The sequence below is a fragment of the Pongo pygmaeus genome, chromosome 12 (genome assembly GCF_028885625.2).
Source record: "Pongo pygmaeus isolate AG05252 chromosome 12, NHGRI_mPonPyg2-v2.0_pri, whole genome shotgun sequence".
Taxonomy (NCBI): domain Eukaryota; kingdom Metazoa; phylum Chordata; class Mammalia; order Primates; family Hominidae; genus Pongo; species Pongo pygmaeus.
The window spans coordinates 26,801,978-26,815,149 of record NC_072385.2 but is presented as its reverse complement, the minus strand read 5'-3'; the positions used below and the strand labels follow the sequence as shown (position 1 = coordinate 26,815,149).

The following is a 13,172-nucleotide window of genomic DNA, read 5'->3' as shown; positions in this document are numbered from 1 at the left end:
AAAGTTCAGAGGGCCTTGTAGACAGTTGCAGTATTATCTGCTTGTGAGTAGGACCATATTTTGGTGATTTTTTTTTTTCCACACAGTGAACAGTTTTTGTGGACAGTTGCTTCTGCCTTCTCATACTCTCTGCTCCAGTTAGCTTGACCTTGAGCCTACTCACAATGGTACACCATTGACCCCTTTTCTGCAGCAGATATATAGCCCTGTTCTTCCTTCAAATTTATAGCCTAGAGCACTCTTGAGAGGCCTCACTTAGGAAGACAGCTTGGCTGGCAAATAAATGTTTGCCAGATGAATGTGTGTTGGACATAGTATGGAGGGATATTCTTGCTTTATTAGATAAAATTTGATTTTCCCTGTAAATGATTATTTATGAGATAAAACATAAACTAAAAATGATTCATTTCCATCAAGTGCAAAGTTAGCTGCAAAACATAACATTCTTCTTTTATGTCACACAGGGAAATTAATGGCCTGGAAATGTACAGCTGCTCAACCAGTTTACGGGCCATTAGTACCTGGTATACTGGCAGTGAGCTCCAGTTAGCCATAGAAACCAGCTTGCAGCTTTCTTAACTCTGTATAGGAGAAATAATTGATGATTCAGTAATATTAATGATCATATTTACAGCTTGATGTTTAATTAGGTTTCTTTACCCTCTTATATCTGAAGGGATTAATTGCAATAGGATGCCAAAAGCTGGACTATGACAAGTTTAGGCAAAAATCCAGGCTAATTTTTTATTCTTATCACAAATGGAAAATGTTTATACTTGTGGAAGGTACTGTTCAACTCCACAAATATGAAAGCTTCAGAGTTTTAGTCTCACCAAGAAAGTAAATTTTTCCAAAACTGTAGAACAAGTGTGTCTTTTAAAATCTCATTTAGGTAACATTGAGTGTTACATGCAGAAATGAAAAAGCTTCAAAAATCTGGAGATTTCTTCTCAAACATGACATTGTAAAATGATTAGGCTCTCAAAATTAATTGGTTGCACAACTAAAGCATAAAGCTTATTTAACAAACATGACTGTCTTCCATGTCCCTGGCCCTATAGATGCAGCAGTAAGTGGGATATGGGGTTTAGAAAGGTTTCTCAGAAGAGATGATCCTTGTAGTGAGTCTTAGTGGGATGATCAGGAGCTAGTCCTGCCAGTGATCCTTCTTCCAGTCTTACCAAGCCATATGTGCAAAGGCTAGAAAGTGAGAGGAAGCACAGTCTGTCCAGGGAACTCCTGGAGTCCAGTCCTCTCAGCTGGGATGGGGGTGTGAGATCTGCTGGAGTCAAAGTACAGATTCAAGGAGAACCCAACAGTTTGGAAAAAAGGACAAAAAGTTGTAATTAGGGCCAGACCAACTGTTAAGGCAAATGTCTTATTCCCAGTTTTTGTTAACTGTTGTTCCTTGAGAACCACTGGGCATGTGGGGGAAAGCCCCAGGAGTTTTATGAGGTAGTAAGTTCCCCATCACTGCAAGTGTCCATGAAGAGACAAAATCCCAGGTCGTAGATATTGTATAGGGATGAGGCCATGGGGAAAATTACAGTGGGGAATTCTGCATTGAATGAGAGTCTGGACTGACCTTCAAAGTTTTTTTAGAGTGTTAAAATGAAAAATATCTCTATTTGGAAACCTGCAGAAAATGCATTTATACAGGCCTCCGTCTGTACTGTCAAAATCATGCTAAGACAGTTATTTGAAATTTAAAACCCTTTTAAATAGGGCCTGATCTGAGAATTCAGGCATAATTAATAATTCCATCTCCATGGGAAAGTACATTTGAAAGGAAAAATAGATGGGGACTCCTCCCTGTCTTTGTCATGGCCCTGCTGTGTGTGCTGGGTGTTTGCCCATCTGACCCCCTTCCGTGTGCTGATGTGCTGCTGTCTGAAGAGTGCTGGGGAGGGAAAACAGTCCTCTCTCTCTCTCTCTCTCTGTCTTCAGTGAAAAGATCCTGGTTAGGTGGGGCACGGTGGCTCACGCCTGTAATCCCAGCCCGTTGGGAGGCTGAGGCGGGCAGATCACAAGGTCAGGAGATCAAGACCATCTTGGCCAACATGGTGAAACCCCATCTCTACTAAAATACAAAAAATTAGCCAGGCGTGGTTGTGCGTGCCTGTTAATCCCAGCTACTTGGGAGGCTGAGGCATGGGAATCGCTTGAACTTGGGAGGTGGAGGTTGCAGGGAGGTGGAGGTTTCAGTGAGCTGAGATCGCACCACTGCACTCCAGCCTGGCGACAGAGCAAGACTCTGTCTCAAAAAAAAAAAAAAAGATCCTGGTTAAAAGGGCCTTCCCCAAAGGCCCAGAATTTAATTTTACTCAGTTGTGGCAGTTTCATCAGAACATAAGCATTGATTTGCTGAAGTTCCTGTTTGTCAGTACAGCCTTTTTAAAAGTCAGAGGGCAAGAAAGCTCATTTGTTTAATGGCTTGGTTACTGCTCTCCCCCGCCCCGTCTCACCCCCTGCACATCCTTTTAACACTAGTCTCATCAAATGCAGGATTCATCCTACACAGTTAGGTGTTTCCTGTCTGGTTAACCTTTAGTAGTCACCAAGTTCTTTTCCCTTGTCAGCAAGCTGCATTAATTTTTAAAAACTCTTTTAAAAATAAGCAATTATTTACATTTCCTATGGAGACAGGTCATATTTAATGTTGGGATTTCTGTATTTGCAATGAATATACAATTGATTTGCATTTTATTCATTAGGCGTCTATTCTGTGTTGATGGTGGGGGAAAACAAGGAAGATTAGTGGTTATTTCTGTTCATTTTTTTTTTTTAACTTGTCTTGATTTTAAAAAATGAAGGCTGGGCACGGTGGCACACGCCTGTAACCCCAGCAATTTGGGAGGCCAAGGCAGTTGGATCACTTGAGGGTTGGAGTTTGAGACCAGCCTGGCCAACATGGCAAAACCCCATCTCTACTAAAAATTCAAAAATTAGCCGGGCATGGTGGCGCAAACCTGTAATCCCAGCTACTGGGGAGGCTGAGGCACGAGAATCACTTGAACCTGGGAGGTGGAGGTTACAGTGAGCCGAGATTATGCCGCTGCACTCTAGCCTGGGTGACAGAGGGAGACTCTGTCTCAAAAAAACAAAACAAAACAAAACAAAAAAACAGAATTGGATACTTCAGGAGTTCTAAATTAAAATGTTTCTATTAGTGTAAACTAAATTGTTTGGTATTTAAATCTTCTAAATTCTATTTGTTTTTGAGTGGCAATATATTCAAAGTTCAGAAGCTGTAGAGTGGTGTGTAGTGGAAATGCTTCCTTCTGCTCCTGTCTCCCCAGGTCCCTCAGAAGCAGCCAGTATTACCAGTTTTTTGTGTACCCTTCCAGAGACAGATGTAACTGTCAACTGATTTTTTAAAACGTGTTTCATCACTCGTTAAATCTAGTGTAGTGACAAAAATGGTAAATTTTTTCCCTGCATCTTTAAAAACATATGCTGTGTTTGAATGTCAATTATGAAAAGTCATTTGTTTTTCCTGGGGCCGTGGACCTAGCGTAACAAATGGTAGCCCTCAGGGGAACTAACATCTATGTCCTGAGTGAGGGAATAAGATGTAGACTTCCCTTTCCTATGGGTTGCCTTAATTTTTGTATATATAGAGCAGATTCTCTCAGAGATGGGAGTAACTCTCTCTTAGTGTAAAAATATTATCAGACCCATTTCTCTGTGCTCTTGTCGAGAAGGTTCTAAAAGGAAAAGAGGCTGGTATAAATTGCCCAGAGAGAAATTCCTAGAACCATGCAGTCAAACTACTGTCTAAGAGCTTGCTGGGAGGTAGCTTGTGTTTGTGGTGTGGTCCTGTGTTCCCAGTGGGACTGAAGTGGATTGGAGGGCCGTGCTTGTGCCTGCTGTTGGGTAGCATCACTTTGAGCTGGATGACGAAGGACTTGCCCCAAACCCGTCCTCTATTGTCCACATCCCCACACCCAAAACCTTCCTAACATTGTCACTTTCTGAGGTCAAATGTACAGATAAATACAGGGTATATAGGACCCATTCCACCTTAAAGCCAACAGCATTGTGTCAGCTGGGGTGGCCTGCCCTACGAGAGGGCATTAGTCACAGCCAGTAATTATAATGAATGAAGGAAGAAACCATCTTCCTTTCAGTTATGAATTTTTCAGTAATATTTAATGAGGGGTGGGTGGACCAAAGACACTTCCTTCCCTTCTGAAGAGGATTTAGAGTAGAGTGGTAAGGGGGAGGAATTGGACTGCTTCCCTTTAGAATTCTGCCCCTCCTCTCCTTTTTAAGGAAAATGTCCCTAAGGAGCTCACTATAACCAGGTGGTTCTTTAAACTGACAACTGCCTGTGAAGTGTTGATGGATTTCCTGGCAAATAAAACAGTAGGACCCTTCTTTAGCGACTACCTTACTGGAGCTTTTTTGCTCAATTTTAGTTCACAGTGGTCCTGGCAAGGTTTTTAAAGGAATTGGTGTGGTTATTCATAACAATTAAATTTTGCTTATTAATAAACAAGTAACCTGCCTTCTTGGTCACCAACTCCCCCCTCCCCAAGGTGCGAGGCCCAGAGATAAGGCAAGTTGTGCCTTGCTGAGGAGGGTGTGTACCAGTGAGAAACAGGAAGCTGTGCTTCAGCAGCTTGGCCTGCCTGGAGGTTTCTAAGGCTGAGTCAGGTGTGCTGAGGTCCCTCAGCAAGGGACACTGCTTTCCCCTGGCAGCCACACTGCTCAGCATAAATGCTTTAAAGTGTCAGCAAATGATGTGTGGAGAGAAGTATGACTGCATTACAGCTTAAAGAGCTTTCACATTCAGGTCTCTACAGGAGAAGACGAGATCGTCCCGATAGTTTGAGAGTAAATGGGTTACCGGAGGAAGAGCTAAGGTGAGTGCAAAGTCATGGTTGGCTAAAGGTCAAGATATCTAATCTAGTAAGTGCAGGGGGGATTCATGCCTAAGTGGATGCAGCGTTGGGAAGTACTCATTGAAAAGTAACCTCTTAGTCTGTAATTAAAGACTGAACACAATATCAAGATTGTACTGATTGGAACTGTGCAAAACCAGAATACTTTTGCCCATTTCTTCACAAATCCTTTAAGTTGTTTTACCCCTTCTCCAAACCTGCAGTGTTGTTATGTCTTTAAAAATTATATAATCACCAGAAATATTTTAAATTGAAAACAATTGATTTTTCCCCTTAGTTTAAAGAGAGTTTTCTTTGGCTGATTGGAACATGTTTTTGTCTGTGTTTTGATGAAGGTGGGTAGTTTGTGGTGGTTTGGGGTTGGGGGAGGGGTGTCATGGAGATTGTTACTGAAATGGTGTAACAAAGGAATGCAGTGGAACTATTGAATGTAGCCTAGGAAGGAAGGACATCAAAAATCTGGAAACCTTTTTAACTAAAAAGGTTAGAGTTCTTGGCTTTCAAAGTGAATTTCCCTGAAACAACACAATTTTATTTTTTTGTTGCAACTACTGAAAATTTCTTAGATTTGAGGTTCTGAAAGCCTCTACAACATTAAGCCTATGTGTTAAAATACTGCGTTAACTGAAGGGTTTAGATTTTCTCTGTTCCTGGGATGTTCCTGTTTTACTGATGATAGAAGGCTGCAGTAAAGAGAGACTTCCTTTTTTTAAATTACATTTACTGTTTAGTACTTTAATTTGGAGGTCTTGATTTAAGTGTTTGAATATTCTGATTAGATGGCGGGAAGGTTATCTATACTTTGTGTACTATTGTTCTTTTTCCTACAAACTAACTTCCAGAGTTTATTTTAAATTCACTATTTAAATGTAACAAGGACAAATTGACAAGCTTAAAACTTCTCTATTAAATTTGTATTTGTCATAGACAGCTATACTACAGTAACTGTAATTTGCTAAAGAAACATTTATTTTAAAATTGTTGACTCACCAATTTTTGAAGAGGGTAGCATTAAAGGACTGTTATTGATACTAACATTATTAGAACTTATTGCCTACTATGTCAGGTGTCTCTTAGCTGCATTTAATATATTAACTTTGAATTGACTGGATTAAACAATTTAAAAGTCTCAGAGTTTAAATTGTTATGAAGTTTGTATGTGAGGTTAGTGAAAATATTGAGCTCTATATTGCTAACCAGATAGACAATTGGAAGTGATCTCCAAAACCAACATTTATCGGTAGACTCCAGTCTACAATGGATCCAAGAGTGAAGTTACCAAAAACAGTTTTAATTTCAGATTTCGGGGTTTGGAGGAATTCCCTTTTTTAAAAAAATTAAGTTATATAAAAAAAATTCTAAACCAATCTTTTCTTTATTTTCAGACAATAGCCAAAGTACTCATGAGTAAAATAAGGTATTTGCCAAGGAGGTAGTTATTTACATAGTTATAATGCTGTTTCAAACAACTAGATTTTTTTTTTTTTTTTGCTTAGAATTTAATTAAAAGAGGAAGAATAATTCTTAAGTATTGCCTGTTTTAGTTGTTTAAAGAGAAATATTTTGTCACCCATTCTGGTGATGTAGTTATCTGGTCATAGAAGGGACTTGTATTTCTGCCACTTTTGTCCCCTAATGTAGAGAAAATGATCATTTTCCTTATTCAGAAGTATAGGTTAGCCAAGAAAGGTAAACCATTGTCTGTTTATGCCTGGATTTTTTTTTTTTAATCAGCTTAGGTAATATTTTTTTTTTACCCTAGTTATACTAAGCCTATTTTCAGGATTAAATGAGGTTTCTGAGCTAATAGGAATCAGAGAGAGTAAGGACTTTGAAGTTAGGTACACCAGAGTTTCAGTACCACTCAGTTGGACAAGTTATATAATCTTTTTAAGCCTTGGTTTATTCTTTTTTTAAAAAAATAAGGATAAAAATAACTACTATTATTGAACATTATTTACTCTCTCACAGAATTCAAACCACCAATTCAGTGAGGCAGGTGGCATTGTTATCTTGCGAATAGTGCCATACAGTTAATTCATTGTTTAATTTTTATTGAGTGCCTACTATTTGCAAAGTAAAGATACAGTGAGGAATAAGACACAGGCCTCGCCACAGGAACACCCACCTAGGTTTGGGCATATTGAATATGACCACAGATTTTCTCTCCATGAGCAATTATTTGATTTTGAATATATGTGCTATCAAACATCTGTCATACTATCTCAAGTATTGCATAAGACCCATTCCAACTCTCATTCCTTCTTACTCACGTGTTCGTTTCTTGTTATGTTTGTGGACTCTTAACAGAAAAACTTTCAGAGACTAAAATTGGCCATGGCCACTGCCAGAAAACATTTTTTTCTCTTAAAGTTTAAATAAAAGGCTGTGCTCTGAAACATGAGATGCATGTGCTTAAAGAGCACTGTAATACACATGAAAATAGTTCTGGTGTCAAACTTGAAATTGTTCAAAACTGAAGCAGGTAAAAGGTGGCATGACAAACACTGGGCTTCGTAGACTTTTGTTTTAAAGTATTAAATATGACTTGAAACTGACTTTATTCACATACTTTGTACAGTGGAGCATTACCCACTGTGTTTGGTGGTTATAGTTAGCGTGAAGTGACACAAGTGACATGCTTGTTCTAGTGGGTCGGAAGCCCCAGACCTTCACAAGGCATTGACCCTTTTTTCCCTGAAGTTTTTGGTGTCCCAAAATAACATCTAAGATATACCCAGGTACCTATACTTACTCCTTTAGCTATTCTATCTTTTAAGGTGTGTTGCACTCAAACATAGTTGTTTTTTGAGAATACCTGAATGACAAACACACCTGAGAAATTCCTCCCTTTAAAAATTCTCAAAGTCACTTTTTCTCTGCCTCAGATAGAAGGGATCTATAAATAACTGATTAGAAACAGTACAAAATTCAAGTTTCTCCTGGTTGGGTTCAAAACCAGGAGATATAGGGTTCAAAACCAGGAGATATAATATAGGGGCTGGTGGCTGGATGCAGTGGCTGACGCCTATAATCCCAATACTTTGGGAGGCCAAGGCAGGCAGATCACTTGAGGTCAGAAGTTCAAGACCAGTCTGGCCGACGTGGTGAAACCCCATCTCTACTAAAAATACAAAAATTAGCTGGACGTGGTGGCACGTACCTGTAGTCCCAGCTACTGTGGAGGCTGAGGCAGGAGAATCGCTTGAACCCAGGAGACAGAGGTTGCAGTGAGCCGAGATCATGCCACTGCACTCTAGCCTGGGTGACCGAGCAAGACTATGTCTCTAAATAAATAAATAAATAAATAAATAATATAGGGGCTGGTAGGCCGGGCGTGGTGGCTCACGCCTATAATCCCAGCACTTTGGGAGGCCAAGGCAGGCCGATCACCTGAGCTCAGGAGTTCAAGACCACTCTGGGCAACATGGGGAAACACAGTCTCTACTAAAATACAAAAAAGTAGCCGGGTGTGGTGGCGCACACCTATAGTCCCAGCCAGTGAGGATGCTGAGGCACGAGAATTGTTTGAGCCTGGAAGGCAGAGGTTGCAGTGAGCCGAGATCATGCCATTGCACTGCGGCTTGGGCTACAGAGTGAGACTCTGTCTCAAACAAACAAACAAAAAATATATATGGGGCAGGTGAACTATGACCCTCAGGCCAAATCTGTCCTGCTGCCTTTTTGTGTATGGCCCATGAGCTCGGGATGGATTTTACATTTTTGAATGGTTGAAAAAATAATGAAAATATTTTTCACATGTGAAATACATGAAATTCAAATTTCAGTGTCCACAAATGAAGTTTTACTGGAACATAGCCATGCTTATTTGTGTGTGTTGCCTGTGGTAGTTTTGTGCTACGTTGGCAAAGTTGAGTTGTGACACAGACCAATGTGGCCCACAAAGACAAAAATTATTTACCTTCAGGCCCTTCACAAAAACCTGGGCTGACCCCTGGTCTAGTGCTGAGATAAGAATTCCTAGAGCTTTCCCTTTTCCCTGTTGCTTCGGCCATGCTTCTGCCCTCCTCACTCCCTCACCTCCCAGTTAAGTTTATCTTGCCTGGATAAAATCAGGGCTATGTCAGCCATTTGAAAAGAATATGAATCCCAAAAAAAAAAAAAAAAAATGCAGTTTGAAATTTGTATCCCTAATAGTTTAGGAGTAAAGTGAAAATGTGAAGTTGCCACACAGCGGCAGCGAGCTCTTTGCTTCTTAGACCTCCTTTCCTCCTTTCCTGCAGCGTTGACCTTGAAGTAGTACCCTTCTCCTGATTCCTGGATGGATCAGGTTAACCAAGAATGGAATTGCAAAGAAATGTAACCTTTACTTTCTGGTTATAGAATAAACTTTCCAAGCTCATATTTTTATAGATATAGCATATAAAGTCATTTTTAAGTGGTGGGAATGTCCTTGCTTTGGTTTGAGAGCGAAAACTCAGATCATGTGTTCCTGACTAGTACATTACCATTAATTGAACCCCTGTTATAGGCCAGGCACTGCATTAAATAAGGGCTTTTGTATGTGTGGGCCCACCACTTCTCATGATCCCGTAAGGTAGAAAGAACTGAAGGCTATAAAGGTGGTCATCATTATGAAACCAGTTTCTGTCTTTGATTCAAATAAGTTAGTGCTTAGAATTCAGTCAACGTTGGAGTAGCTCAGCTTAGGCTGTGTGTTTCTTGCATACCTCTTTTGCAGTTTGCTGATCACTTTTTGGCCCAACTTTTAACTGAAAAATTATGTTTGTATTTTAGTTTTAGAAATGTAGTCTGTTAGACAATAGGGATAAAATTGCAGTTTTGCCATTATCTTATTATCTGATATTATCTGTTCTTATTATTTGATGGTTCAGTGAGGGCACATTTAGTCTTCCTAACAATGAGCAAACACATGGGACGATTAATAAGAAATATTTTTCTCTTTGCTATAGGAAAGAGAAAAACCACTTGCTAGTGTTGCTTTTTAAAAGTTCATAGTGCTTTCTCCTGTATGTTTGATTGTAACCTACAAGTACTTATATTGTAATAACTGGTTTTACAGTCCCCCTCTTCACCCCCGTCACCTCCCTCCCCCATATAATAGAGAGGGGATTCTTCAAGGCAAGAGACTTTACCATATTTCCTGTGCATCTAGCACCTACTGCAGTTCAGAATCTGTTTCTCATTGAATGAGTAAAGGAATGAGAAACTAAACTGGCCTAAAGGTACCTCTTTTATTCTAGATTAAACTCTTTACACTCTACTTTTTAAGTCTTGATTATTAACTTTTTATTTATGTACAGTATCACACTGAGAGAAGCCTAAGAGATGGATGTATCTATCAGAGTATAGATCATGATTATTTTGCTTTTCTCTTTCAGTAGTTTTGGAAAGCTTAGTTTCCAAAGGGAAATGTATTCTTCAGTCATCTAAAATATTTCTGCATATAGTCATGTGCTGCATAAAACGTTTCAGTCAACGAGAGACTACAAACATGACAGTGATCTCTTAAGATTACAAGGAAGTTGCCCTATGCAGATGTGCCGTTTTAATCTTTTAAACCATATTTTTACTATACTATAATATTTTTAGCTATTTTATATATACACTTAACCGTTGTGTTACAGTTGCCTACAGTATTCAATACAGTCCTGTGCTGTACAGGTTTGTGGCCTTGGAGCAACAGGCTATACCACATAGCCTAGGCATGTAATAGGCTGTACTGTCCAGGTTTGTGTATGTTTATGTGAACATTTGTATATTTATGATGTTCACACATGACTAAATCACCTGACGATGCATTTCTCTGATCATATCCTTGTCATTAAGCAATGTATGACTAGTAGGGGGAGTTTATGCTGAAATTAAAAATAGCAGTGTTGATGCTTAAAAATCAAGTCTGTTAAAGGAATGATAAGAAGTAAAAAGTTATTGAATAATGATCCCTTTCTGTTTTTTTTCTTTTTTTTGCACTGCTATAGGAGACATTTTGGAACGACTATAGGAGACATTTTGGAACGAACCAACCTCAACTTTAACAGAATCTATCTGTAATTTTGTTGTCAGTACACATCAAATTATCTAAATTATTTATTGTGACAATTAAATCCCAAAATATCAATAATTTGGTTGCTTTCCTGTTGGTTTTTAAAAAAGCAAACAAAATCTTAAAGTCTCAGGTATAAATTATTTATAAAAGTCAGAAAAGATAGTTGTCCAAAACTTGTGCTTTACCTACCTGACTTTGGATAGATGTTATTAAAAGGAAACAGTACTATTTATTCTACATGTATGTATCTTAGAGACACAGCAACTGATTATATGTCTGTGCTACTCATTGGCTATTCTGTGACTAAAACAAACTTTGGACGTGAATATTTTCTTATTTAAAAAAAAATCTTCTTTTAGAAGTAATTGTTAAATATATTTCACATAAATGTGAACCTCCTTCAGTTTTTTTAAATGGTTATATCTGTTTCCTAGGGCTGCCATCACCAAGTACCATAAACTGTGTAGCTTCAAACTACAGAAATTTGTTGTCTTAGATTTCTGGACACCAGAAGTCAGAAACCAGCCTGTCAGCAGGGCCATGCCCCCTCTGAACCCTGAAGGGAGATGCTTCCTTTCCTCTCTGAGCACTGGGCTTTGCCTGCAGTGCTGAGTGTTCTTGACTTGCAAGTGCCTTGCTCCTGTTTCTGCCCTTGGGGTCATAAGGCCGTCTTCTCAGTGTGTCTGTCTTCACCACAGCTCTGGTCACTTTCCCTTGACTTCTTAAAGTTTGACAGCAGTAATACTTTCTTCTTAAAATTTTCACCTCCATTGTCTCATCAGCCCTGCCTTTTCCTAGTTTTCCTACTGGTTACTTCTTTTCAGTTTTTCCTTTGTCTTTCAGTGTCTCCCGTGGCTCTTCAGTATGTATGGCTCAGATACCATTCATGTGCAGTCACTGTCAAATCAGGCCAGGAGTTCATTTATAGCTCTCAGTGACTAGCACCAGTTTAAACTAGGGATTTCCAGTTAATATTTGTGAATCGATAAATGAATGAAATGAGCTATGAAAGCAATTTATTGGATCATTTGTTGAAGAGGCAGTGAAATCAATGTTGCCTAGGCTGCAGTGAGCCTTCACCTCCCAGGCTCAAGCAATTCTCCCACCTCAGCCTCCCGAGTAGCTAGAATTACAGGTGCACTATCACGCCTGGCTAATTTTTGTATTTTTAGTAGACACGGGGTTTCACCATGTTGGCCAGGCTGGTCTCGAACTCCTGACCTCAGGTGATCCACCTTCCTTGGCTCCCAAAGTGCTGGGATTACAGGTGTGAGCCACCACACCCAGCCTCGGTGCATTAATTTTTGAAGAGAAATATGACAGTAATGAGTTTTATGAAAGTTCTTGTTTTTTCTGAGACAGGGTCTTGCTCTATCACCCAGGCTGGAGTGCAGTGGCACGATCTTTGCTCCCTGGCTCAAGCGATCCTCAGCCCTCCGAGTAGCTGGGACTGCATTGAAGTATTTTTTTGAAAAGCAGAATACTTCTTTGACCATATATGCTTAAAGCAATATCAATAGGTTTGGTGTCCGTCATAAGCAGCTGTGCAATTCAACAGAAACGTATTGCCATCACCTTTGTCTATCTCTATTGCCATCTGCTATTATAGCTGTTTAAAGGAAGACTGTTGTGTGGTATTGGGAGGAAATGGTACATTTTATTGTCAGAATTCTAATTGATTGGGGTAATGAGAATGAAAAAATGACAGTGTTATAGGGAAGAAGTATTTGTATGCATGGAACTAGAAACGGATCACAACTTACATGTTGGCTTCTAATTTGTAATGTTTCAACCATGTTTGGGTGGAAAGATGTATAGGATTGTTTCCAAAAAAGTTTCTTCTCTATGAATGAACCTAGGATGGTCTTCAGAGATATATATAAAGAAAGAGAGAAGACAGAGACTGAAATTGACTGCTTCAACTATAGTGAGTTAACTTTCACTCGTAATAGAAATAGCTAGAGGTTGGATTATTTCAAAAAGTCAGTCAGTGTTTTTAGAGCTTCTGATTCTCACAAGAACAGATGAAAAAATGCAAGTATCAGTTATAGAGAAGACTTTCCCTTTGAGACTCAGAAAAGGTGTGGGTGGTTACTGTGTTTGTTTGACATTGCATCCTTTAATGAGCTTGTTTAGCATGTGAGGAAGTGGAACTTTACCTTGGGCCTCTCTGAAGCCCAGTTTCCTCCAAATATAAAAAGAAACGCTTGGTCCATTCAGAAGCTTTAAAGAGT

At 39.3% G+C, this 13,172-nt stretch overlaps 1 protein-coding gene across 6 annotated transcripts in view; it reads left to right on the top strand.

Moving 5' to 3' along the window:
• Window positions 1-11,243, top strand: part of KANSL3 (KAT8 regulatory NSL complex subunit 3) — a 77,005-nt gene extending 65,762 nt beyond the window's left edge. For 5 of the 6 annotated variants that reach the window (XM_054475874.2, XM_063649115.1, XM_063649116.1 and 2 more), the window contains one exon: window positions 10,871-11,169. In XM_054475874.2, coding sequence (XP_054331849.1) covers window positions 10,871-10,927 — 57 coding nt within the window. In that variant the 3' untranslated portion in view covers window positions 10,928-11,169. Of the gene's footprint in view, window positions 1-10,870 lie in introns of all 6 variants that reach the window. The other variant, XM_054475868.2, reaches the window with a different exon arrangement.
• The last annotated feature ends 1,929 nt before the right edge of the window (window positions 11,244-13,172 follow it).